The sequence below is a fragment of the Triturus cristatus genome, chromosome 4_1 (assembly GCF_964204655.1).
Source record: "Triturus cristatus chromosome 4_1, aTriCri1.1, whole genome shotgun sequence".
Lineage (NCBI taxonomy): Eukaryota > Metazoa > Chordata > Amphibia > Caudata > Salamandridae > Triturus > Triturus cristatus.
This window is the reverse complement of record NC_140585.1, coordinates 980,621,945-980,649,284: the sequence shown is the minus strand read 5'-3', so window position 1 is coordinate 980,649,284 and position 27,340 is coordinate 980,621,945. Positions and strand designations below refer to the sequence as shown.

Here is a 27,340-nt window from a genome sequence, read left to right as displayed (position 1 = left end):
CACAGCAAAGTACTTTCAAGCAGGAGGATACAGAACGCAGCAAAGTCCCTATAGCCTCTCCTTGGTTAAATCAGCAAACTGCAGGCCAGCCCCAGAACATACAGCAAGGGTCAGTCCTTGCCTTCAGTCTCTTCAGTTGTTTCTTCCTTGGCAGATGATCCTCTTGACCACGAAGTAGTTTCAATCCTTTCAAGTCTTGATCAATCCACCGTTCGGGGGTTTGAGCTCTCATAGTTATACCCCTCAAAGTCTTTGAAGTCTTTGTGTTCAGGGGGGCACTGACCCCTGTCCAAACCAGTTCTGGGTGTCTCCCTGCCAGTGATACCTCATTCCTTTGATAATGGAGGTCTAGGTCCTTAATCACTCAGCAGGGGATGGAGCCATTGTTTTATGGCAGCAGCCCAGGCCTCTTCACCTCCAGAGGATACTCCTCCCCCCTACACTCCAGATGCAGGTCAGCCTGTTGCTATCTCACCTCCCCCCCGGGTCAAGACATTCCCCAGATCCTATCACTTTCAGATCCAGACAGTCAATCCACAACCAGGCAGAGACACACAGAAATGTTAGAGCACAATAACCAACCACTTCTAAAAGAGTGGTTTCTAAACACAAAATGCAAAAAGATGTGTTATTGATTGTGAGTTCAGGCACACTAAATTTCACCCCTCCATCTTAAGCCTTTGGGAAGATAGGCTGGAAACATATTACACAGCCTCTCCATTCTGTCCTATGGGCAAGGTGGCTTTTCAACAGTGAAAAACGAAATGCAGAGTATTTCACTGTCAGGACATGGCACACACCTCAGTACATGTCCTACCTTTCACATACACTGCACCCTGCCCACGGGGTACCTTGGACCTACCATAGGGGTGTCTGATGTGCAATGAAAGGAAAGGGTAAGGCCTGGCCAGTGGGTGCACTTGTCAGGACAACATGGCAGTTTAACAAACTGCGTGCAGGCACTGCAGTGGCAGGCCTGAGTTCTCTCTTTAAGGCTACTTGTGTGGGTGGCTCAATTAGTGCTGCAAGCCCACTAGTAGCATTTGCATTACCAGCCCTGGCGCACATAGTGCACTTTACTAGAGACTTTACAAGTAAGGCAAACATACCAATCATGGACAACCAATTACCATTACTGTTTACACAGGGAGCACTTGCACTTTGACACTGATTAGCAGTGGCAAAGTGCCCAAAGCATCTAAGCCAGCAAAACGAAATCCATCACAGCTTAAAAAATAGAGGAGGCAGAGGCAAAAAGTCTAGGGTAATCATGCCAAGAAATGCTAGGTATAACACATGTCCCCTCCAGCCGAAAAGTGGGGGGAACTACCCACCCTCATGGGAGTTCTCATCAGTAAGGTGAATAAATATGGACAGATGTGAGAAGTTGGCCTGGCATATGTTGGTCACTTGTTATAGTGGCCACCTTGCACCAGTCCAATTCGACTCTTATGCTAGATAGGTTTAAGACAACCTTTTAAAGAAAGCTATCCTAGTGGTAGCTGTGGAGAGCAGCCTTCAGGCTAAGTCTCAGAGGAATGTAAAGCAGCTTGTTTTACCTTATAATCTCTTGAATTACCAAATGAAAGGGCACCACACAGGTATATATATCAAATATATATGTATTTATTACTAGACACACTCTACTAATCTCTTTATGAGATTGGAAGCCAGGTACACATTCAAATGTCAATGTTTCACAATAAATTAAGCACAAATATGGCTGGAGCCCTAGGGGCGTACCAGACCATACACTAAAAAAATGGTATAACAATGTCGACTTGCAAAATGACAAGGCCTAGGGCCTGGGTAATCGCTGGGGCTTCACTACTGCAGTGTTAGCAGGTAAGTAACAGGCCCACGGGAGACGCGTGCAGTGTGTGAACACAGCCGCGGGTTCCCTTTTGATTACAATGGAGCAAGTCGCGGTTTGATATTTAAAGTTCTAGGGTACTTCGTGGAAGTCTACAAGCAAGCCACTTACAAGGTAAGTACTTCGAGGGCCAACACACACTAGGGCACCGGAGTGCACGAGTTACCTCACCCAGGGAAGCCCGGTGCATAGGTATCTTTTGGTGTCGGGTCGCATCGCTGTTGTCTATGGAAACCAAAGAAGACTTGCTGCTTGCATCGACTGAAGAAGTGTCCGGTGGAATCCGAAGGTGGATTCAAAATGCAGAAGACCTGAAAATTAAAGAGACAGTGTTCAAGGTCACTTGCCAGTGACCGGTGGCCAGGAAGATGGATGACCACAGATGTCGCGGGATTTCAGGTCATCGATGGTGTTTTGACTCTTCGCTCACGAGGTCCAGGAAGGATCGACGATGACCAGCAGCTGGATTCGGAGTGTCCCACAAGGTCTGCAGCTGATGACGGTGTCGACAACCGGATTGGAGCCAACAAGCCTTGGCAACTGCAAGTCTTGTGTAGACTGAAGAAAGTTGATGGTGCAAACCAGCAAGGTCTGAATGACTCACCCAGCAAGGGTGAGTGAGGGCAGGCCTGGAGCAACCAGAGGAGTCCTTTTAGTTGATGAGAAAGTCTTTGGTGGACCCACTAGCCAATGGGCAAGTGATCGCAAAGACGCCTCCTCAGGAAATGCTTCACAGGAGCCCACAGTCACTCGGAATGGGGTAGGCTGCTGATTTTTGGTGCAAGACCTGCTGGAGGCTTGGGCCATAAATGGTCCAATGCACAAGTTCGTAGAACATTGTTTAAGGTTTGCACTCGACAATAGTGCACGGTCCCTGGGTATTGCTGTTCCTCATCACTGTTGGGGTCCACTCGCCACAGCTTTGCTGGGGACTCACAATGGCCGTGGAGAAGTCAGGAAATCCCCTTCCGGGGCAGCAGGGACTTTGAGCTCCGGCGGGAGCGGGAAAGTTTGCAACCATTGATTAAGGTTTTCGGTGCCTGCCAAGCAGGGGAGTCACTCGTTGACTCCAAGGGAGATTCTTCTGTTTTCCAAAGGTAGTGGAACGTCGAAGGGCCAGGATTCTTCTTTGTAGAGCGTCGTCCAGGGTTATCTGCTTTGCAATGGCAATGCATGCTATCTTATAGTGAAGATAGGGGAGGGACTAACTCTATGACCACTCCTCTAGGAGGGTCAGGGGAGGGGGTGGTTACACCCACTTCCCTTTGTCCAGTTTCACGCCAGAGCAGGGGCAGGTAGCCCCTGAACCGGTTTGAGCTGGCATATGCACAGAGGAGCCTACTGCTCCCCCAGTGCAGGACTTCAAAGCACTCTAAGAGTGCACACACCCAGTTCCAATACACTAAATCCTGTCTGGACGGTGGTGACACCTCCCTGTGACAGGATGCCTTTTGTTGGGCTCCCTCCACTGCGAGTTTCAGTCAGCAGCAGGAGGGCAGCCCAGTGTCTGTGCTGGTGGCATCCATTTTGTGATGCCAGGGCTCTTTCAGATTTCTGTCGTTTAGTACAGTGGGTACATGTCATCCCCTCTAGAAGGGTGGGATCATACTCCCACACCAGTTACTGGTGTGGGGGTATGATTCCAAGTTGTTTGACACCAAACACGACATGTTTTGATGCAGTCATTCTAAAGTTAGCATTTACCGCGAGGTTATAATGCACTTAAGAGTATATGGTTTAACCGCATCCACAAACAGCCACAGAGAATAGACTCTGGTAGCTTCAGAGGGGTCCTGCTCATGCAGAGGCACCCCCTCACATAGTAAACCAAGCACCCTGCCCTCAGGATTGATAGGGCCTGCCATAGGGGTGGCTGATAGGTTTATATGTGTGTATGGTGAGATATAGGAACCTATACCTCAGTGAGGAGTGCTAACACTAACTAACACATCCTGCAGTAGCAGGCCTGTGGTGTTAGATTGAGTCTGCTTCCCAGGGGTGGCATAATACATGCTTCAGCCCCTGGTATGCCTGTGAAGTACCAATGCCCTAGGTACCTAAGGTACCATATACTAGGGGCTCATAAGGTACCACAGTATCCAATCATTAGTGCATCTAATATGCACACCAAGTCGTTTAGAGAAAACAGACCAACGTTTCTCTCTAGGGTCAGCCTTCTGCTTATGAAAGCTACTGGCTGGTCTTGACCTTCATCATTAAGTTGAATCAGTACAGCTCCCACACCCAGCTCTGAAGCATCTGTTTGAACAATGAACTTCTTGTTGTAATCTGGACTCTGTAAGATGGGGCAGTGCACATTGCCTGCTTGAGGTCATCAAATGCCTTTTGACAGCTAGCTGTCCACTGAACCTTTTTTGGCATTTTCTTAGAGGTCAGATCATTTAAGCGGGTCACTATAGATCCATATCCCTTAACAAACCTCCTATAGTACCCAGTCAGGCCTAAAAAGGCTCTAACCTGTGTCTAGGTTGTTGGAGCTACCCATTCCATTATGGTCTGGATTTTGCTCTGCAATGGTTGAACCTGGCCTCCACCAACAAGGTGGCCCAGGTACACAACCTGACTCTGCCCTATCTGGCACTTAGTGGCCTTGATAGTGAGGCCTGCTTTTTGCAGGGCCTCCAAAACATTTCTGAGGTGGACCAGGTGATCCTGCCAGGTGGAACTAAAGACAGCAATATCATCAAGATAAGCTGAGCAATAAGTCTCCATACCAGTCAGAACTTTATTCACCAACCTCTGAAAAGTGGCAGGTGCATTCTTCAAACCAAAGGGCATTACCACAAAGTGATAGTGCCCACCGGGGGTTGAAAATGCTGTTTTGGCCTTGGCATCAGCAGCTAACTTGATTTGCCAATAGCCAGCTGTTAGGTCAAATGTACTAAGATACTTGGCTGAGGCCAAAGTGTCTATAAGTTCATCTGCCCTGGGAATTGGATAGGCATCAGTCCTGGTGACTGCATTGAGGCCTCTGTAGTCAACACAAAACCTCATTTCTTTCTTACCACCCTGGGTATGAGGTTTTGGCACAAGGACTACTGGGCTAGCCCAAGGGCTATCTGAAGGCTCAATAATACCTAGTTCCAACATTTTCTGGACTTCAGTCCTGATACAATCCCTGACATGGTCAGGTTACCTGTAGATGTTACTCTTTACAGGCAGACTGTCTCCAGTGTCCACCTCATGGGTGCATCAGGAAGTCTGACTTGGCGTCAGGCTAAACATATGTCTGAACTGTTGTAGCACTTGTCTACATTCAGTTTGCTGATGCTCAGTGAGGCTGCTTGCCAAAGCAACACCATCAACTGACCCATCATCAGGGTTCTGTGAGAGCAGGTCAGGGAGAGGGTCACTCTCCTCCTCCTGGTCCTCATCAGTTGCCATGAGCAAGCCCATGTCAGCCCTGTCCACATATGGCTTAATTCTGTTGACATGGAGCACCCTAAGGGGGCTCCTGGGAGTTCCAAGATCCACCAAGTAGGTGACTTCTCCCTTTTTCTCAACAATTGTATGGGGGCCACTCCATTTGTCCTGGAGAGCTGCTGGGGCCACAGGCTCCAACACCCACACTTTGGACAGCCTTTTGGTTATGCCAAGCTTTTTGTAATTCTTGGCTAGCCTCATGGTTTTTAGTTGCCTTCTTCATGTACTCTGCCATCCGGGAGCGGAGACCAAGTACATAGTCCATCACATCCTGTTTGGGAGGTTTGAGAGGTAACTCCCATCCCTCTTTCTCCAGACATAAGGGTCCTCTAACAGGGTGCCCAAACAGAAGTTCAAAAGGGCTGTAGCCAACCCCCTTCTGTGGAACCTCCCTGTATGCAAACAGAAGGCAGGGAAGTAAAAGGTCCTATCTTCGCCTAAGCTTTTCTGGGAGGCCTTTGATCATTCCCTTTAGGGTTTTGTTGAATCTCTCAACTAACCCATTGCATTGTGGGTGATAGGGAGTAGTGAATTTGTAGTTGACACCACACTCCTTCCACATTGCTTTTAGATATCCTGACATAAAGTTTGTATCTCTGTCAGATATGACCTCCTTAGGGAAACCCACTCTGGAGAAAACTCCAATGAGGGGTCTTGCTACCACAGGAGCTGTGGTAGTCCTTAGGGGAATAGCTTCTGGATACCTGGTGTCATGATCCACTACCACCAGTATATATCTATGCCCAGATGCAGTTGGAGGGTCAAGGGGACCAACAATGTCAATCCCTACCCTTTCAAAGGGAACCCCCACCACAGGTAGTGGTATCAGGGGGGCCTTTGTTGTGCCACCTGACTTGCCACTGGCTTGGCAAGTGACACAGGAGCTCCTTGGTGTCCTCAGACATGTGTGGCCAATGAAAATGTGGAACAAGCAAGGTGAGTGAGGGCAAGCCTGGTTCAACCAGGGGAACCCTTTTAGTTGATGAGAAAGTCTTCGGGGGACCCACTAGCCAATGGGCAAATGATCGCGAAGATGCCTCCTCAGGAAATGCTTCACAGGAGCCCACGGTCACTTGGGACGGGGGTAGGCCGCTGATTTTTGGTGCAAGACCTGCTGGAGGCTTGGGCCACAAATGGTCCAATGCACAAGTTCGTAGAGCATTGTTTAGGGTTTGCACTCGACAATAGTGCACAGTCCCTGGGTATTGCTGTTTCTCGTCACTCGTGGGGTCCACTCACCACAGCTTCGCTGGGGACTCACAATGGCCATCGAGAAGTCAGGAAATCCACTTCTGGGGCAGCAGGGACTTCGAACTCTGGCGGGAGCGGGAAAGTTTGCAACCGTTGATTAAGGTTTTTGGTGCCTGCCAAGCAGGGGAGCAACTCATTGACTTCAAGGGAGATTCTTCTGCCTTCCAAAGGTAGTGGAACGTCGAAGGGCCAGGATTTTTCTTTGTAGAGCGTCGTCCAGGGTTATCTGCTTTGCAATGGCAATGCTTGCTATCTTATAGTGAAGATAGGGGAGGGACTAGCTCTATGACCACTCCTCTAGGAGGGTCAGGGTAGGGGGTGGTTACATCCACTTCCCTTTGTCCAGCTTCACACCAGAGCAGGGGCAGGTAGCTGGCATATGCACAGAGGAGGCTACTGCTCCCCCAGTGCAGGACTTCAAAGCACTCTAAGAGTGCACCCACCCAGCTCCAATACACTAAATCCTGTCTGGAAGGTGGTGACACCTCCCTGTGACAGGATGCCTTTTGTTGGGCTCCCTCCACTGCGAGTTTCAAGTCAGCAGCAGGAGGGCAGCCCAGTGTCTGTGCTGGTGGCTTCCATTTTGTGATACCAGGGCTCTTTCAGATTTGTCGTTTAGTACAGTGGGCACATGTCATCCCCTCTAGAAGGGTGGGATCATACTCCCACACCAGTTCCTGGTGTGGGGGTATGATTCCAAGTTGTTTGACACCAAACACGACATGTTTTGATGCAGTCATTCCAAAGTTAGCATTTACCGCGAGGTTATAATGCACTTAAGAGTATATGGTTTAACCGTATCCACAAACAGCCACAGAGAATAGACTCTGGTAGCTGCAGAGGGGTCCTGCTGATGCAGAGGCACCCCCTCAGGATTGATAGGGCCTGCCATAGGGGTGGCTGATAGGTTTATATGTGTGTGTATGGTGAGATATAGGAACCTATACCTCAATGAGGAGTGCTAACACTACCTCACACAGGCAGCAGTAGCAGGCCTGTGGTGTCAGATTGAGTCTGCTTCCAAGAGTGGCATAATACATGCTTCAGCCCCTGGTAGGCCTGTGAAGTACCAATGCCCTAGGTACCTAAGGTACCATATACTAGGGGCTCATAAGGTACCACAGTATCCAATCACTAGTGCATCTAATATGCACACCAAGTCGTTTAGAGAGAACAGAGAGACTGGGGCCCTGATTAGCCGAGACCCAGCCAGACTATAGCCAGAAACCAGTGAATACATCAGAAAAAAAGTGGGGGCAACATAAGTGCAGATCCTACTCTCCTACAACAGACCATCAGCAGTGGCGTGTTCTGTTCCAGGGCGGTGTTCCACCATGAAGTCCATTCCCTGTAGGGAGATGGACCCCCTCAACAGTTTTGGATTCTCACCCCTCATCTGCATCAACCATCTGAGGAGCCTGTGGTCGGTCTGAACCAGGAAGTGAGTACCAAACAAGTAAGGCCTCAGCTTCTTCAGCGCCCAGACCACAACAAAAGCTTCCCTCTCAATTGCATTCCACCTCTGTTCCCTGGGAAGTAGCCTCCTGCTAATGAAAGCTATGGGTTGGTCCAAGCCCTCGTCATTCAATTGTGAGAGTACGGCTCCCACACCATGCTCTGAAGCATCTGTCTGCACCACAAATTCTTTGGAGAAATCAGGCGCCTTGAGCACGGGCGCCGTGCACGTGGCAGTTATCAGGGCATTAAAAGCGGTCTGGCAGGCATCAGTCCAGATCACTTTCTTGGGCTGTTTCTTTGACGTCAGTTCTGTCAAGGGGCAACAATGGTGCCATAACCCTTCACAAACCATCTGTAATACCCAGTGAGTCCTAAAAAGGCCCTCACTCCTGTCTGGGTCTTGTGGGGTTCCCAAGCCAGAATGGTATCAATTTTTGCCTGTAGGGGTGCCACCTGGCTGCTCCCTACCTGGTGTCCTATGAACACCAGTGTACCCTACCCTATCTGACACTTATTTGCCTTGATAGTCAGGCCTGCCCGCTGCAAGGCCTTTAACACTTCACAGAGGTGTCGCAAATGTTCCTCCCAACTGGAGCTGAACACAGCAATGTCGTCCAGGTAGACAGCGCTGAATTGCTCCAGGCCACTCAGCACCTGGTTAACCAGTCTCTGGAAGGTGGCTGGGGCGTTCTTCAACCCAAAGGGCATAACTCTGAACTGGTAGTGCCCCTCTGGCGTTGAGAACGCTGACCGCTCTTTGGCCCCCTCGGTCAAGATAATCTGCCAGTACCCAGATGTCAAGTGAAATGTACTGAGGTACCGGGCAGCTCCCAGCCAATCCACGAGCTCATCAGCTCTGGGGATGGATATAGGCATCAGTCTTGGTGACCGCATTGAGCCCACGGTAATCCACACAGAACCGGGGTTCTGGGGTGGCACCTGGTGCAGCAGCTTTTGGCACAAGGACCACTGGGCTAGCCCAGGGGCTGCTGGATGGCTCAATCACCCCTAGCGCCAGCATCTTGGAAACCTCCACCTTGATGCTGGCCCTGACCTTATCAGTTACTCTGTAAAATTGTTGTTTTACAGGAAGACTGTCTCCTGTGTCCACATCATGGACGCACCAATGGGTGACCCTGGGGTCAGGGAGAACAGGTAGGCGAACTGACCCAATACCTGGCGACAGTCCCTCTGCTATTCTGGGGTTAGGGTAGGTGAGAGGTTCACCCCATCCACTGACCCATCCTTCTCCGTGGCTGAGAGGAGGTCAGGGAGAGGTTAACTTTCCTCCTCCACCCCATCGTCTGTAGCCAAGAGCATAGTCACATCAGACCTCTCAAAGTGTGGTTTGAGGCGGTTCACATGGAGGACCCTCAAAGGGTTCCTAGGAGACTGTAAGTCAACCAGGTAGGTCACGTCGCTCCTGCGCTCCACCACCTCATAAGGCCCAGTTCACTTGTCCTGGAGCGCACAAGGCTCCACTGGCGCCATCAACCCACACGTTTCCCCAGGTTGAAACTCGACCAGAGTGACATTCTGATCATACCACCGCTTCATTTATTCCTGGCTGGCTTCCAGATTCGCCTGAGCGAGTTGCCTGAAACGCCTAGTTTGGTTCCTGAAGGCCAGCATGTAGCTACATACATCCTTGGTGGGGGTTTACTAGGAGCCTTCTACCAGCCCTCCATCACCAGACTCAAGGGTCCTCTTACAGGGTGCCCATACGGCAGCTCAAAGGGGCTGGACCCTAGAGACTTCTGTGTCACCTCTCTGTAAGCAAACAGCAGGCATGGTAAGAGGACGTCCCACTATGTTCCTCAAGACCCATAATCATGCCCTTCAGGGTCCGGTTAAATCTCTCAACCAGACCGTTACCCTGGGGGTGGTAAGGTGTGGTGAACTTGTAGGTTACACCGCACTCTTTCCACAGAGATTTCATATACCTAGATATGAAATTAGTACCCCTGTCGGACACCACCTCTCTGGGGAACCCCACGCGGGAGAAAAACCCCATCAGCGCACGGCCCACCACGGGGGCTGTCACCGTCCAGAGAGGGATGGCTTCCGGGTACCGGGTGGCATGGTCCACCAAGACCAGGATGAAACTGTTGCCCATGGCTGTCTTGGGATCCAGAGGCCCCACGATGTCAATGCCCACTCTTTCAAAAGGGAGTGCTGACTACAGGGAAAGGTTGGAGAGGAGACTTGCGCTTCTTCCCACTCTTACCACTTGCCTGGCAAGTCTGACAGGTCCTGCAATGAGTATCAGAACTCTTGCGCATTTGAGGCCAGTAGAAGTGGGTGACAAGCCTCTCAAAGGTCTTGTCCTGCCCCAGATTTCCTGTTAAAGGTTCATCATGAGCCAACCCCAGTAGGAAGGCTCTGAAACTCTGGGGTACCACCAGCGCATGGGCTGACCCAGGCTCAGCAACCTTAGGCTCACTATATAGGAGATCGTTCTCCCAGTAAATCAAGTGTGCCCGGGACTGATCACCTGCTGCCTGGTTTGCTGCCTGTTGCCGCAAACCTACAAGAGAAGGGCACTTCTTCTGCTCCTCACAGAATTCCTCCCTGGTGGACCCTCCATCCTGCTGCCATTCGGTCAGTTCAGGTAGGTCCCCCAGTTCAGCTACTTGCTCCCCCGTAGACTCCAGGGCATCCCCCTCAAGGTTTGCCTCCTACTGGACCATGGGAGCTTTGGGGGCCGGTTTCCTGTGCCCCCTGCCTCTTCTCTTTAAGGCAGGCACCTGGGCCACTGTTTCAGGCTCCAGGTCCTCTTGAACCCTTTAACTGGCTGCCATAGACCGAGTGGTAACACAAGCCCACTCAGGCAGACCCAACTTCTCTAAATGCACCTGGCGCTCCACCTCCTTCCAGGGGGAACTCTCCAGGTCATTCCCCAGCAGACAGTCTACAGGCATGGACAGGCTTACAACGACCTTCAAGGAACCTGAGACCCCCCCACTCAAAGGGAACTAGTGCCACTTTGCAGAGGCACACAGAGTTGTCTGCTGCAACTACAGCGTGAAGTACATAGGGAATTACCTGCTCCTCAGACACCCACTGACTCCTGACAGATGTCAAACTGGCTCCTGTGTCTCTTAGAGCCTCCACCCTCCTTCCATTGATGGTCACCCACTGCCTGTACTTCTTGGTATTCTCAGGCAAAGAGACTGCCTGGACCATCTCTCGATCAAGTAATGAGACCAGGGTCATAACTGTTTGCTCCTCCCCATTCCAAGGACTCAATTCCTCCCCCAACGCTACATTCACTAAACCTGGTGTTGGAGCACCAGTGGGTGCAGGTGACTTCTTGTAGTATTTAGGGGCAATGTGACCACTTCTTTACAGAAATAACAAGTAGGAGGACCTCGGTTGTCCCGCTTGCCCTTATGGGGCCAGGACCTCTTAGCCTTGGGGGACTGGGACCCTTTTACCTGGGAACTACTTTGGGGCCCTTTAGAGAACCCCTTGTGGTTCCCCTTGTCCTCCCCCACCTTCTGCGGGGGGCGATGTCGCCCTTTGGTAATGGTACCTCCAATCCTCTTGTGGACCCGGGTATTGGTCCAGCAGTCCGCCTCTTCATCAAGCTTACCGGGATCAGTCAGCTTACTGTCCAAAAGATGCTGGCGCAGCTCTGGAACACACAGACTACTCAAGTGCTTCCAACTAATTAAATCGCATAAGCTCTTAAAATCAGTTACCTTGCTGCCCTTCATCCAACCATCCAGTGCACGCGTGTACGCATTCACACACTCAACCCAAGTACTGGATTTCAGTTTCTTGAAGTCCCCGAATTTCTGCCTGTACTGTTCAGGAGTGAGCCCATACCTGAGGCATAAAGCCTCCTTCATATTGGCGTAGGTCAGGGTTCCCGCCCTCTCTAAAGGGAGTAAACCATCCCTCCCAGAAGCCTCAAAGTGTTTCCATAGGACCGCCCCCAATGCTTCTCAGACACCTCATTCATCCTCAGTTTGATCTCATATGCCGTGAACCACGCATAGATATCATCACCCCTTTGGTAATCTCGCACTAAGTCTATGGGAATGTACACCTTACCCACTGGCACTGGTTATGTGCTGCCACCATTTGAACTGGACACCGCCTGTTTAACCTTCATGTCCAGTTCCCTCATGCTTAACTCATGAGCTAAGAGAATCTTTATCTCTTCCAAGGCGAGAACGTTCCTGCTCTCCTCTGCTCGCTTTTCACTTTCAATGAGCAGCTTCTTCTCTTCCGCTTGAGTTTTAAGTTTTAAAACCTCCAACTCATGCTCTCTGACCCTTTGGTTTTCCTCCAGCTCCTCTGGGGAAAAACTCCTCCCTGAATGGTTACTACCAGCCCCTGAGGCTGGTCCTTCCACTAGCAAATCCTGTGAACCAAACCCATTTCCTGGGTCATCCTCATCCACCTCAACATCACCTGTGATATGATAGGGACAAATACAGGGAAGTAAGCATGTCACCAATTTCAGTAATATAAACAATAAAAAATCTTATTAATTGAAATTGGCATCTTTTGAATGGTAAAAATACAGTTACTTTAGATAAATCGATCTTTTCATACAGAAGAAATCGTACCATCAGAAATTGCCTAGTACATACCTGCAGAACAAATATCGAGAATAAACAACTCAGTATAATAGATGGTAAGGCACTTAAGGGCAACTTCTCATGTAGTTCCAGTAACAACTGTGCAAATGTAATAAAAGGGTCAGTGATAACACACAATGGCACTACACACCATCTTAAAGGTTTGGTCAATTGCCGGACTAAAAATGTAATTCATTTAATAGTATGTTCCTCCAATAGAGGCTATATAGGTGAGACTTCAGGTGAAATAAGAATAAGACTGAATGAGCACAAATCTGCCATTCGCACTTAAAAGAAAAATGCTCCAGTAGTGGGTCACTGGATAGAGAAGAATCACACTATAGATTAATTAAAGTGGTGCATTGTAGAAATAGTACAAACTAACACAAGAGGAGGTGATTTAATGATTAAAAGGAAAAGGAGAGAACAATACTTTATGTCTAAATTTAACACCTACAAGAACGGTTTGAATAGCAAAGAAGAATGGGAGAGGTATATATAATAACATCTTAGTCCCTCTTTCTGCTTAATCTGACTATAAGTAGCACAAGGATGTAAGAATGTAAGTAGTCATCTCTCTATTTCCTAGAATGTTGATATCAATGCAAAAAACATCCCTAAATGAGTGATAATGATCTCTGCACCCCGTTCTAGTTTCCATGTAAAACTGCAGCCGGGTGACAGTTTTAATTATTATGTTTTAGTTAATATAGACGAGGGTGTAGACATTTATATCCATCAAATCTAAAGATCATAGTTTGTCTATCCACATGTTTTATGATAATAATTTCAAAATTGCTGCCATTTTCTGTACGATTTATATAAATATATTACAGCAATACTTGCATTTACAGAACGGTTTGAAAATAATATCGATATAAGTTCTCAAATATCTCTCATTTGTAGCAAGTTTAGTAATATCGTTTAGTGATAGACTAGTTTCGGGCAGCGATAAAATTAAAGACCACTGTAAGATGGCCGACGCAGTCCGGGAATACCTCCAAAATGGCTGCTAAATAACTCTACAGCACCGTTTACACAATGCAGTTTAGTGGTCCATTTTCAGTTGCCCTGCCGGCTTTCTGGTATAAAAGGAAGTAGTTCTGGTGAGTTCTGTTGGCAATACCCATTTGAGGACAGATACGTACCGCCGGTGGAGCCATGATAGGGTGAGTCCAAATCAATAGTATGTAGTTAATATTGTTTTGCTAGCCTTGGTTTCTTCGCTAGCCTTATGTCTGCTTAACAGCATTCAGAGGAATGGCTAGTGTTGTTTTCTAAATAGCTAACTCTAAATAGTTCATTTGGAATTTGATCCCTTTTTTTCCAGCAAATTATAAAGTTTTACCCTTTATGATGTGCTATGCGCAAATTTATTGGTGATTTGTTTTCTTAAAAAAATAGTGACAACTCACCATTGTTTCTTTCGGTGTACTAATTAAAACAACCGGATTGTAGTTGATCCTTTGACAAAATGGGATCTTAAATCGCATTCATTTTGCTGTAGTCATATTACCATATTCTCAGACAAATCTCGATCTCTAGATTGTGCAGAGTCCAGCGATTGTTCAACCTGGTCCTCTAGAATCGAGCCATGTAGCAATACATATTAACAAGGTGGCAATTGGGCAATACCGATTGGATTGCTAGGTAAGAAGCCGCTCAAGCGGAGAAATAAGTATATTGAATGACTTGAGTTTCTTGTATATTTAAAACCTTATCTTTATTAATTTTAAGGAGGACCCATTTTAAGGAATACTGTGGGAACTCCATCACAAGCAATACCATAATAAATATGTTGTCTTTGTGACTCCTTCTATCATAGGTGAGCCCTTGTTTTTTGAGAGGAGTGTGCTTGAAATGAGAACAGTATGTCCTTTGGGTTAGGGCAAATATTTAAAAGTTGTGCCTCTGCCTTGCAGATATTCTCTACCTCAACGATTTGGATAAACTGTATATCATGAGAAATCAATCAATCAACGATGTTGTGCAGTGTGTGACGTGTAAATTCTATAGATGACCACATAGGTGGGTGATTTAAAAAGACCTTTCAGATCCTGCTAAAGTGTGTCAGTATCTGGGCAATAATGTAATAGCTCTCTATCTTACGGTAAATTCCCATGATCAGTGGGAGAAGAACGTAGTTTTCTTCCATCTGTGGTTTTTGCCATTTTAAGCAAGAGACAACTTCTATTGGGTCTCAATATAATTTTATTCAGTAAGGTATTTTTCATTTCAGTTACTCTATTTGTAGGTTTTCAATGGGTAAAGAGGTGGATTGATAACTAAAAGGATCATGTGATATATGCACAAAAACAAAATTTCTGATGAACTTTGCCTAAAGATTCTTTGTAAAAATCAACTTCTATGAACCTGGGCCAGGAGGGATTCTGTATATCTGCAATTGTAGGTGGATTGTTTGAATAGCCAAAATAAATGTGAAGTCAAAATACAGTCAATGTTGCTGTTTCAAGGATTGTATTGCAAATACAAAATGTCTGTATGTACTCATGGTTTTGCAATTAAATGTTTCTTATTGTCATTTAGATAAAATGAAAATATTTCTGTCCTGAAGAAGGCGAAGAAACTTTTTGCCAAAGCGTCGCGTGGACAAAGTTTTAAATGTGATATTTTTTAAATCTGTATTTTTTATTTGTTATTTGAAATAATGAAGTGAATTTTCCCTTTATAAAATTGCACTTGTAGGATTTCGAGAAAATTTGGCTTTTGTTTGTGTTTTTATTAGAGTTTTAAATAAACAGTTGAAACTTGAGTACATTATTGATCATTGAGTAATTATTGTTACACATTGCAGCAACTTGTAATTTCATCAATTTTTTTTTGCCATTTCTCTCTTTAGTGACAATATTAGTCGTTTTTGGCTTGTGATTTTACAAGTACCTATACCACATGATCCAAACCTTGGGTGGGTTTTGACATCTACTTGGATATCCATTTTGTTTGTATTTGATCTCTTTGAGAAGGGAATTCTTTTTTTTTTGTGTTTCACGGACCCGTCCCTTTTCCTAGCATCAGGGTACCTCCCTGATAATGTTGTAATTTAAAGATGAGCACAACTAAATTTGTACAGTAAGTCAATATGCATTAAAAAATCACTATTGACTGCCACCCAAGCCATACTTATAGCTTTGGGGGCCTGGAATAGTCTGAATTGTCACACTTGTAGGAATGTGATGGTTTGTAGTTGTACTGGTACTGTACAGCGCTGGCAGGGGCAATGAGGTGCAATCTGCAGTGGCCTACTGACGAGGGCCCCCGACACTTGTTTTTTTACAAATTAAGCACTGGCATTTGGAAGATTTTTAGCAGGCCCAAAATGGCCACGGGTTAAAATATCCAATAGTCATGTAAAAAAGAACCTCCTTGAAACGGTACAAGCAGACAGAAAAGAATGTGTCCCTTAAATGGATGAACACTTCTAGATGTTCTGCAAGAAATATTCCTATTGTTTCCTAGGTTTCTGGGCAAGATGAATGCTACATAGGCTAGCACTCGTCTGGTAAATGAGAGAGGGTGCATGACCAACATAGTGGTTGGTCCATTGCACAGAGAAAGTAGGGGCTAACTGGGCATATTATATCAATATGATGAAAACCTACCACAACCAATTGGAGATGGTATTTTTGGTGTGCAGTTTCAATGAACCACTCTGCCTTAGAAACAGAACAAGATTTTTAGATTGGAAGGAAGGGGTGAAGCTAGAGGTAAACACACAGCAGCCACACTAAAGAAAGAGGTAATGTGTAGGCTGCAAAACTTTATAAAAATATTTATCCAATCCTATTGGCATTATGTAGAGGATGAATCATAATGCGGACTCCTAAGTTTCAGATCTCATGCCCAGCAATCTCTCTGAGGCCACTAAACCATGTGGCATAGGATGCAGCTTTCAATCAAGAACATTTTAACAACAGTAGTGATTGCTTTAGTTCCAGAATTGGTCCTGTCCAGTCATTTTGATTTTGAAATATGAGTCAATGGAGTTCTAAAAAATGCTACCAGGTAAATTACAAAGCGTGACTTGTGCCCAATGTTCCAAATATACATGATGCTAATCAAGCTAGGGCTCTCCAAGGATTCCTACAATTTACCGCAGAGCTCTATATTAACAATTGAAGCTCACACATTCGTATGGTCAAATTAATCTCAACCTGCCCAGCTACACTCTCTCTTTAAGTACACCATCATGTTTTTCTTTTTCTTCCAAGGATACAGTACAGTTTGGTTGGAACTCTATGTATTAACATGTCGTAAATAAATTGAAAGACTGGTTATGAGAAATTTAAATTTCAGGTGTACTGCACTTTACTACACCTGAATCCAAATAATCATGACCCAGGGTGATCTTTGGCTCTACTTTTGGTATAGCCATAGAGCTCACAACTCTGATCTTGTAAGAGGTGCTGGATGATTCTGGGTCGTGCAAAAGGTTGCTAAATAGATAAGAAAAATATATTACCCAGAAACCCCTTGGTGTAGCATTCAGGATAAAAATGAGCTTTACTGTTTAATTGGGTCAGAGTGTGGTGTCTTAGGCAAGTATTTATAAAGAGGACCCATTAAATTCTATGCAATGGCAAAAACAATTCAAAGATTACGTTTTTTAGTTTCCTCATGTATCGTTTTAGCATTACAGGTTCCAAAAGGAGGGCAGAACTTCGACTCCAGCGGTAAAATAGAATATTTCAGTGGCCTTTGGCATGGAGTCAGGGGGCAGGTGGTCCCTTTCTGGAAGCCGTCTTCTATCAATAGGAATTCTGGCAAGCCAAAACTCTTCAACAGGCAGGGGACCCACTGTTTTTTTTTAAAATACAGCCATAAAGATTTTGTGTGTACACCTGATTTCCAAAAAAGCTTAACTAATCCTAAGAAAGCTAGGTATGAGTCTAATTCTGATCCCTTTGCAGTAGATACTTTGTTATTGGGGTCATTCTATAGATAGTGATGTGCCGACTGAATGAATGCAACAGCAAGTAAAACTTAATTGTGCACCAGAGTAGGCACACTTTTGCTGAGTGATTCTTAATATTGCACAGTTGACTGCAAATATCAAATGATTGTCTGTCAATCCTTAACCATCCATAAAGTACTGTGTGAATTGTTTAAGAAATTCATAATCTCCCAATTGGATTAAAACAAAGAGTAATTTAATGGCAAGCTGATTTATAACATGCTATCTCTTTAGGGACCAGATATACAACTGTTTTTTTGTGGTAAAAAATGAGAAATCGGCCCGTTTGCGACCGCAAAATTGGTCTGTCCCATGTACAACTCCTATTTTGCGAGTCGGTAACCTATTATCGACTCGCAAAATAGGGTTTGTGACTCGCTCTTAGGAAGGGGCGTGCCAGGGGCATCCCTTCTTAAGAGCGACTCACACTTCAATGTATGATTGTTTTGCGACAGCAATTGCTATCACAAAACACTTGCAGTTTACCACCTACTTCAAGTAGGTGGTAAGCCACTCGCAAACCGGAAGGGATACCTAGGGGACCCCTTCTGCTTTGTGAATGGAAGTGAAAATATTTTTTAAGAGCAGGCAGTGTTCCCACAGACTGTCTCATACTGGGCCGGGCATACAAGACACATAGAGGGAACATATGCACTCTGCAGAGTGCGTTCAAAGGTATAAATGCAGGTCAAATGTGCTGCTGGCCCTATGTGTAGTGAACACTTATCTATGTATTGAGGCCATCATTATGTTTTTAATATTCCAGTGAACATCCTTACACAGGGTGATTGTGCTTGAACAATACCCAGCCGCAGCCCGTGCCGTTAAGAGCGGTGGGGACGGGTGGAGAGATTTCGACAGACGATGATGAGGGAAAATTAATTATTTATTTCATTTTCCCTCGTCATCGTCTGCCGAAATTAGGCCCCACCACCCTACCGCTCTTACCTGCACAGGCCGCAGCTGACAATACCAACCTTCAGGCAGACTAAAAATAGTAATCCAAGGGTTAACGTCTATACTTAACCTTCTCACTGTGTCCTATAAACTGAAAACGCCAATCAGTCTCTCAGAACCTCCTCCTCCCGTAGGACACATTGAAATATTGAAGGAAGAGAAACCTACTACAGTGGTTAAGTGACTAATATCTGGGGAATGAGTACAGCGGCTCTGCAGCATTGACTGCACATGAGTCACAGACATATTTGATGCTTCTTCACGTTATCGACATAGGCTCAATCCATTGCATTCTCTGCCTTTCGTATCTACCACACTAGGAGAGGTTTGCTGGCAAACCCTGTGTCTAGATAGTTGCTTGTGTGCATACCGCTCACACCAGGGTATGTTGCAATTCCCTAACAGCAGGATGCCTCAGGGGATAGGGATTTCAATGATTCGAAATGCTTTAGGATTGTATTCATGATGCTGAGGTTCAGTGACTTTCTTTAAACGTTTATTGAATTAAATGATAGCCCAGACACGTTTCATTGTGTGGGCAACATATCTTTCAAGAATGTTCCTTAGCCTAATTTTCAATGTGCAACTGCCATCTATTGAAGTCTGAGGACATTGCCTATTTTTCTTTAGCAAATTATGTTTGCTATTTGAATAAAAAGTATCACACTCTGGCATTTATGTAAACACTACAAAATATTAGGATTTGTACTTGTTTAGTGTATTTTTAAGGCTGAATAAAACTGTGAAGAACAACAGATGAATAGACTGATTTTCCTCTCAGACTGGCACTTTCTTGTACTCTTTCTCATACCATTTCTCATTTTCGTCAGTCCTTCCATACAAAGAGGTAGCATATACTGGTGTCTATGGTGGGACAACTATGGATCTGATGCACAAGCAAGGTCAGAGATGACCCAGGAGACTGTGTGCCAATCGCTCCTTCGTACTTGCATCTTCATGTTGTAAGCAGGGATGTATGGACACTGATGTACAATGCTTTGTTCATGATTGACTAGGAAGGAAGCGGGTCATCAATATGTGTGTGTTTAGATTTTTTGTTCTTGTGGATAAAAACGTTTTCCTCCACATCTACCATCACATTTGAGAACTTGTGGGATCATAGAAGGTCATTTAGACTTTGGTGGATTGCCTGCCAGCCCATTAGTCAAATTCACCAAACTGTCTGGCCAGCCTTCTGTGTGTCTGCAGGTGCTGTTTTTGCATTTACTCCTTGGTAGTAAATCGTCCAGCGGCTTCATACTGTTGCTGTAATTTTTTGACGCTTTGGACTGTGAGGGGCGACCGACCGAGTGCGAGAAAGGAATCACACTGAGATCCAGAATCCACTTCTAAACTAATAAAAATCACAGAGACTCACAAAACAACATGAGCAATCCAGAAAAATCTGTCCTGCTCCTTTGATTCGGTGCACGAGTACAAATTCCTAATAACCTCGACAATTATTAGGTTGAAATCAAAAGCCCTTTGTCGTGCCCCCTAAGAATTCACCAACGCCTTGTCCTGAATAGAACCCCCAAAGAAAGTGTGATTTCGAAACGCGTAGACCGGGATCAATAGGGGATCCTAGTACAACCAGTATCAATATGGACTTATAAATTCATTTGTCCAAAGAAACTATTGAAAGCCCATATTAGATACCTTTGGACCCTTTAGATGTTCCAGTACTAAGAGTACTTCTGTGAATGTAATGCTCTGGTCTTGTAAAATCTTGGATTGGTGAATATGCAATTTTAGCCTATTTCATGTAAAAAATTTGGGTTATCACAATGTATATTTGATTTATCTTTCCATATTCCACACGTCTTTCAAATATTTTTCACTGTATATCCATCAAGTTGAATGTGGATTGTCCTTTCTTTTATTGCACCAAATGTGAAAGTTTAAAAAACGTTTATGTTCAATCATTACTAAAACAAATTTGAGGTCATGATTATTGAGTAAAATGTACCTCATGCATAAGCAAAGATGTGTTTAAATCTCACAACCACCTGATGTTGTTTTTTGTATACAAAAGGCTCAAGGTGGTTGGACATAAGGCCAAATCGGCCAATTCACACAGTTTTTGCATAGAAGGCAGAGACGCTTGTCATATGGGTGCCATGTTGCTTTAGTGACACTTGGCAATCCTTTTTAGCTTCTGAATAACAAACTCCCCAAAAAAAAGTTTGTTCGGGAAAAACAAAATAGCAACGGCACTAACATATAGAGAGGTTTTTCCCTGTGCATCAGAAACACTATTTGATGTTCCTTTCCAGAACTGCACAGATAGCTGTGCCAGGAATGGAAATCTACTGATAGTCGCAATTGTAACATGATCTTTCAGCTCTGTGGTTCTATGCGCCTTCATGTCAAGGTTTTCTACATACTTAGCCAGCTTTTGATCTGCCAATGGAAACAATGTCACACCCCCATCTGTAACTGAGGTAGAGGAACAGTCCATTTGCTGTGGTGGGTGAGCCTCCAGTTTGAGGCAGCCCAACAGCTCCACAAAATTTCACATGACACAAAAAGTCTCAGATTTTCCCATGGGTAACAGTATAGCATTATCCATTTTGAAGTCATATCGCCATAGGCATTGACAAGATGACTGCTGGACTAAAGGTGGCTGAAGGAGAGAGATGTCATCTTTAAACCCTACGATGAACCACAATCCCCATATACTAGATGCCCAGGAAAGATTTCTGGGTATCTGAGCCAATGTAAACCTAGTCCTAATTCTACATTTATGCATACTCCCGGGAGGTTAAATCAACCAGCCCTAACTGAGTTGAGGCCAAGAAATTGCCCACGGGATAGAGGGTTCTTGACTCTCTTATTTTCATTCTGATGAATTAATGGGAATTAGTAAAAAGCTTATTGACTTAACTAGAAAACCAAGCATCCGCACTGGAACCTCCCGCAGTACAGGAATCATTTGAACCACTCTCCTTAGAACGAGAGTGGCTGAGTACCATTGTAGGAATATGTTGGTAGTTCGTCTTGCTTGTTTATTCACAGAGGCATTATAGTAGGTCCTTGCTCCAGTGACCAGGAGTAAAGCAGATCAAGGTTTAATTGGGCTATGTGGTATTCTTTCCATTCTGGTAAAGGTTAAATGAGGGATGTGCGACAAACATACTTCACAATAAATGTAGTTCCTAGCTAGAAGAGTCTAATAAAGCTACTACATGCACTGTAAAAATACATATAATAGTAACAAAATAGAAGCATTGCATTACCTGATCGAACAGTGTTGAAGATGTGGACACCACCTGTTTCAATTCAAAATCATGCTCAGGTCCATTGGTTGCAGCACCTGATGAGTGTTTCCCATTTTTTCTCAGTCGCTTTGATTTACACTGTATTTCAGTTAATAAACCTACAACAGCGAGGAAATGAAACGCATAGGTTTAATTTTAAAAACAGAGACATGCATCAAAATTTTAGTGGTAGCTTTTGTGAAAACATCTTTGGAAATAATGCACGTTTTAATGTTTGAGAATATTGTGCAATGGCCACATATTGGCATGACCAAAGGAAGGAAACAAGGGACAAATACATATATAAAACTCAATAGATATCACTGGCCCATGATTAATAAATATGTGATCACATCACAATCAAAAATTCCATACTACGTCTGTAGAGACATAAGCAAAGTTTTGAGAATATCGGAGTACTAACATCACGCCCCTCACGCAAACCTAAACAACATCATCACCACGAAACATAACACAACAACACAACATAACAGAAAAACACCGCAAAACAAAAACACTTCACACCAACAATAGAAGCTCACAGTCCTCTTGAAGTCCTTAGCCTGACGTTTCCTCGCATCCATAGACATAGACTGGGTACATAGACTTCAGTTCCTTATGCTCTCTAATTTCAGAAGTGCAAATGACATGATTGTCATATAAAAACACACTACATATAAGCATACTAATAGGAAGGAAAGTTAGTTAAATTTTAGTTAAAGTTATCGGGGAGACACTGGCTACAATATAAAACTGCTTCGAACTAGACAGCAAAGCTGCTAACTTAAATCCCAACAATGCCAGTCGTCTGGCAAACATCCCACATTATTTTGGTAATAAAATACCACATTCTATTAGCTTTCTTCGTAAATAGCGATAGAACTAAGGTTTACACATAGAAACATGGATAGTTAAGGTTGATACAATCCTCCATAGGATAACGCATTTGGCATTTTTAGTACTTGCCCTCCCCACCCCCAACACATTTGCAGCAATCTAGGAAAGCATAGGAATGGAGCCCCAATTTCATCCTGCGGAAATGTGTGCAGTTTGGATGAGGAGGGTGTGAGATTTTGAAATGTTATTTGGCACCTCACCAACTAATTCATAACAATATCTTATTTGGTCAAAACATATTCCACCGAAAAGGAATTGCTGAACTTCTTTTAGCTTGTGGTAAAAGCAGCACAATTTCCACGGATAACTGTGAGCTCAAGCAATACCAAACATGAATAAAGTTTAAAAAAACAACAGAGTAAGATTATTGAATGAAAGAAATGATTTATCAAAAATCTACCTTCCCTATTGAACTAGAGTTTCAGAAACATAAATATTAAAACGTGGAAAGCAAAGTCTACATTTATCTATGCAGTGAAAAATGCACTTTGTAGGTCGTCTCTGTAGAAGCATGCTATTTTTAGGTCTCACCTATGCAGTGCACATGCGCTGATTAGGAGGGGACCTCTTGTAATCGATCAGCTTTTCTCCCCAAAAACGTGCACGCTTTGCATTGCTTTCTATTGCAACGCGTGCACGTTTGGCGATTCCCTTGCGGGAGCGAGCGGTGCCATCTGTTAACAATTATCGTGCTTGCTCCCCCAAGGTAAACGCTGGGGAGCCAGCAGGGCACGCAGGGCCATCGGTCTTGTGTCAGGTTTCCTTGCCGCTTGCTGCTTTAATTAGAAGGCGCGTGTAATTTCCTGAAGGGCTCGCGCATTCCTTAGCTGAGTAACTCTTTCGCGCCTCAGGAAAGCCTTCTTCCAGACAGCCTCCCACCTTTCAGTGCCTATCAGTGTGACTGTCATTAATATATTTATATTGCATGCAGTGTCACAAGATTGTACGTTCAACGAATTTAGAGCCATCAGTGTCCAGTTAGATGCTAATGTCACGGGTGAACGTGGACGGGGTGGCAGCACTGTCAAGTGACAGGAAAGGAAGGGGTGTGGCTTGTGGCTTTCCTAAAGTATAGTGCATGGCTGCATGTGAGCCTCAGGTAGCTGTTTACCGCCACCCACCGCTAGAGTGGTTTTAAATCGTGCTCCAATTTAATATTACAGTGCTGATGTGCCTACAAGTGTACGGTCTGTACCCTCTTATCTAGCTTCTGTGCAACGCCGCCTTTTTAGGTCTGGGTGTAGCGCTATCTGTTGGAAGAGCTCATGTTATCTGCATTTTTAAACAGACTATAATATAAGATGTAGTATTGAGAGTGGAAGGTATTGCCCTTGCCTCCAACGTCCCGTTTGTTTCTTCCTTTCCCTCTTCCTGCTTCAGCATTGTATTTGATGTTACTTCAATTTAGTGCCTTATGCGAGCGAGCGCGAAACACCGTGCCTGCTCCCTTGTTCGAATTAAATCCCATAAAGCTGGCACACCGCTTTCTCGAAGCAGCGAGGGTTTAGCAGGCCGAGCCGTCTAGCTGTTTTAGGATTGATTACTGTTTTAAATAGAGAAGAGAAAAATGTTGCTTCAGTCTCTGCATGTCAGCAGGTTTGTGCTTCACTGCCCAAGATAACATTTTGCATTTTTTTTAAACCATGTCGTCCCATGGTATATGGTGGTAGAAGGGTAATTTACTTTTGCATCCTATTTTTTTTTTTTTGCATTCAAGTCGCCAGTTTATTAATCGAACACAGCAACAAGGTTATATGAACTCCGGGTCGGAGTGGTTTGAGTTGTTGACCGAGGAGCATGGGTGCCAGGACACTTCTACTTTTACGGATTATTCACACATAGCTTGTGAGTTCTGTATGCCCAGATATGACGACACTGCCTTGTCAGGAATATAATTTAAGGATTTAAAAAAACAGAATGCTATTTAGCATGCAATTTATCTTTCATCCACATGGAAGACTCCCGCCTTTCAGTGGCTTCTTTTTTCTTTTTTATAATCTGCTCACATTTGCTCTAGTGCCGAAAATCTACTAAATTAGCAATTTTCAGTGGCCGGGTGACGACTTTTCGTCACCATGCATGTATTGGTATGAGCACACGGGTGGCTGAGTTTTAAGGGATATAATGATTCAATCAACTAATGATTGACGCTGCGCACTGTGCTATTTGTAACTAAGTTACTAACAATTAGTCTTAATTCTCAAAAATTTACAAAAGATTATAAGTCAAGAAACATCCAACACAATTACTCGTTTAAACATATATTTTCAACATATATGTGAACAACAGCTTCAAAGCATAACATTATTAATATATCAACCTTTTTACAGAAAACGGTAGACAACTACCATATGCAATACAATGTTTAAACATGCCACATAATGTTTCATTAAATCACAACAAAATGCTTGTGATGAGCCCAATGCATTTCGGGACTTGGCTGTCCCTTCGTCAGGGGCGTTCTGTGAAAGAAATGTATATTGTTATAATCAATGCAACACACTATTACACTATTTTCACAAGAAGGATACATGGTGGCAGATTACTTAATTCACATGGTACACATAATGCAACCATAGAACACTATTGTGGTGGAACAACTCTCCTTTTCAAAAAATCACGAGTATTAACAGAAGAAATACCATCACCCAATAGTGCAAATAAAAATGAAAATGACTAGTGGCTCCAGAGAAAAACATCTAATTAGATAAGAAAGAAGTAAAATAATAAAGGAATAATAAGAGGTAACTCCGTGCATACGACAAATCTGCTGAATAAATAATAATGCGATCTCACCTCAAATATTATGTGGGTATGGCCTTAATAGGAATTGAACGATGTAAGCAGGTTGACTGGTACTAAAAACCAAAAGACGTGACTCCATCAAAACGAGTTCTTAAATTAACTCTAACACTTGTAAACAATATAGAAACAACGTGACTTACCCACCAAACAAGGCGATAATGTCAACGCAAAAAAGAGTGCTGTGGCGTCTGAATGCTTTAAGTGACATCTAAACCAGACGAGAATACTTCGTCTCCATAAAGACGCGCTGGAAACATAATAATAAAAATAGTATGTAGTTACTACCACTTCTTAAGCTAAGATATAAGAAACTGTAGCTCGGTTTATGATTAAATGCGAAGGATTCTACTTACTTCAAAGGCGCGACGGAATACAACCAGCTATCACGTATGATGTCCTCACTTCGTTACGAAAGTTTTTGAACTAACGAAAAACGCGCCGAATTTAAACCCACGGCGATTACTGAGTCAATGAGGGGCTCATAGTAATGAAAAGGGGACTATCGTGTAGCGCCATGATGTATAGAGATGAAATGTATTTTACTTGCCAAGAGCGAGATTGAGTGGAAAACTCTGAGTGTCCTAATCAAGACGATCTTTTAAACAACATGTACACGAACTAACATTCAAAAAAATAAATGGCAACTAAATAACAAAATATGCCCGCACGTGTGAATATAAATACTATGTATCGATGATTATTGTATCTGCAGAGAGTTCGTAGTAATAGAAAGAGGCCTCACGCGTTGCCATGAAAAAAAGAGTAAAACGTGTTATCTATGTCACGAACAGAATAGAATAAAATAGAGGTGATGTAAATGAAAACATTCACTTTAACCAGTAATACATAAAATAATGCAGAGTGAGCTCGATTACTAAAAAAGAGACTGGAGACGTCTACACGCAATGGATAGATACTCTGTATCAGCAAATCACCAAAACCGCAGTCAATTATGGCCACTTAAAGATTGTCAATAAAGTTATAGAACATGAATGCAAGGTATAAACAACACAATAAAGTAAAAAAACAGATGAAATAAAAGGAGAGGAGAGTCAGAATGTATATCTGAATGGTTAGAAAAGTGTTAAGGTGAGTGTTTATTAAAGAGATAAAGAGACTTAATGTGGTCAATAATAATAACAAACAAGAGTGGTTAAAACGACCCACGGGTTTCTAGAGAGTTGAGTCAAAGATATGGTGTGTAATTACGTTCATACAGATTGCAATGACATCTCTATAACAAAGACTAATCATGATAATGCATGAATTTCTACGCTTGACCCTAAGAGTTACAATATCTGTGAAAGATGTGATTATAGAAAACATGAAAGATCTAAACGATCATTGAGCCCACTGGGGGACAGTGTCTGAAGTTTCTGAATCCAAAAGAGCTCTCTGCGTAAGAGTACGTTTGTGATGTCCACACCAGGTTTAACATCCATAGACTCTATGATTTGAAAACGTAGTTGGGAAATCAAGTGTTTAGCTTCTAGCCAATGCATGGCTAGACTTGAGGTGCTGTGCTTGTTCCTGATTCTGGATTTGTGCTCAGTAATCCGTGTTTTTATTTTCCTTTCAGTCTTGCCTACATAGGCCTTGCCACAAGGGCATTTTATGCAATAAACGACATGAGTCGTGTTACAGTCACTGTTATGTTGCAAAGGAATGTTTAAGCCAGACATAGGATGAGTTAAGGTGTTCCCAGTGATGACATTATTGCAATGAATGCATGAATGACATTTACGAGTGCCATGATAGACAGTAGATTTGTCCGTGATTTTAGAAAATTTCAATAAATTCCGCAGATTTTTGCCTCTTTTGTATGCAAATA

At 44.0% G+C, this 27,340-nt stretch overlaps 1 protein-coding gene across 2 annotated transcripts in view; it reads right to left on the bottom strand.

Moving 5' to 3' along the window:
* The window catches only part of NR1H4 (nuclear receptor subfamily 1 group H member 4), a 338,233-nt gene that overhangs the window by 82,441 nt on the left and 228,452 nt on the right, over positions 1–27,340 (bottom strand). For both annotated transcript variants that reach the window (XM_085653893.1, XM_085653894.1), the window contains one exon: positions 21,787–21,926. In XM_085653893.1, coding sequence (XP_085510019.1) covers positions 21,787–21,926 — 140 coding nt within the window. The remainder of the gene's footprint in view (positions 1–21,786; positions 21,927–27,340) is intronic.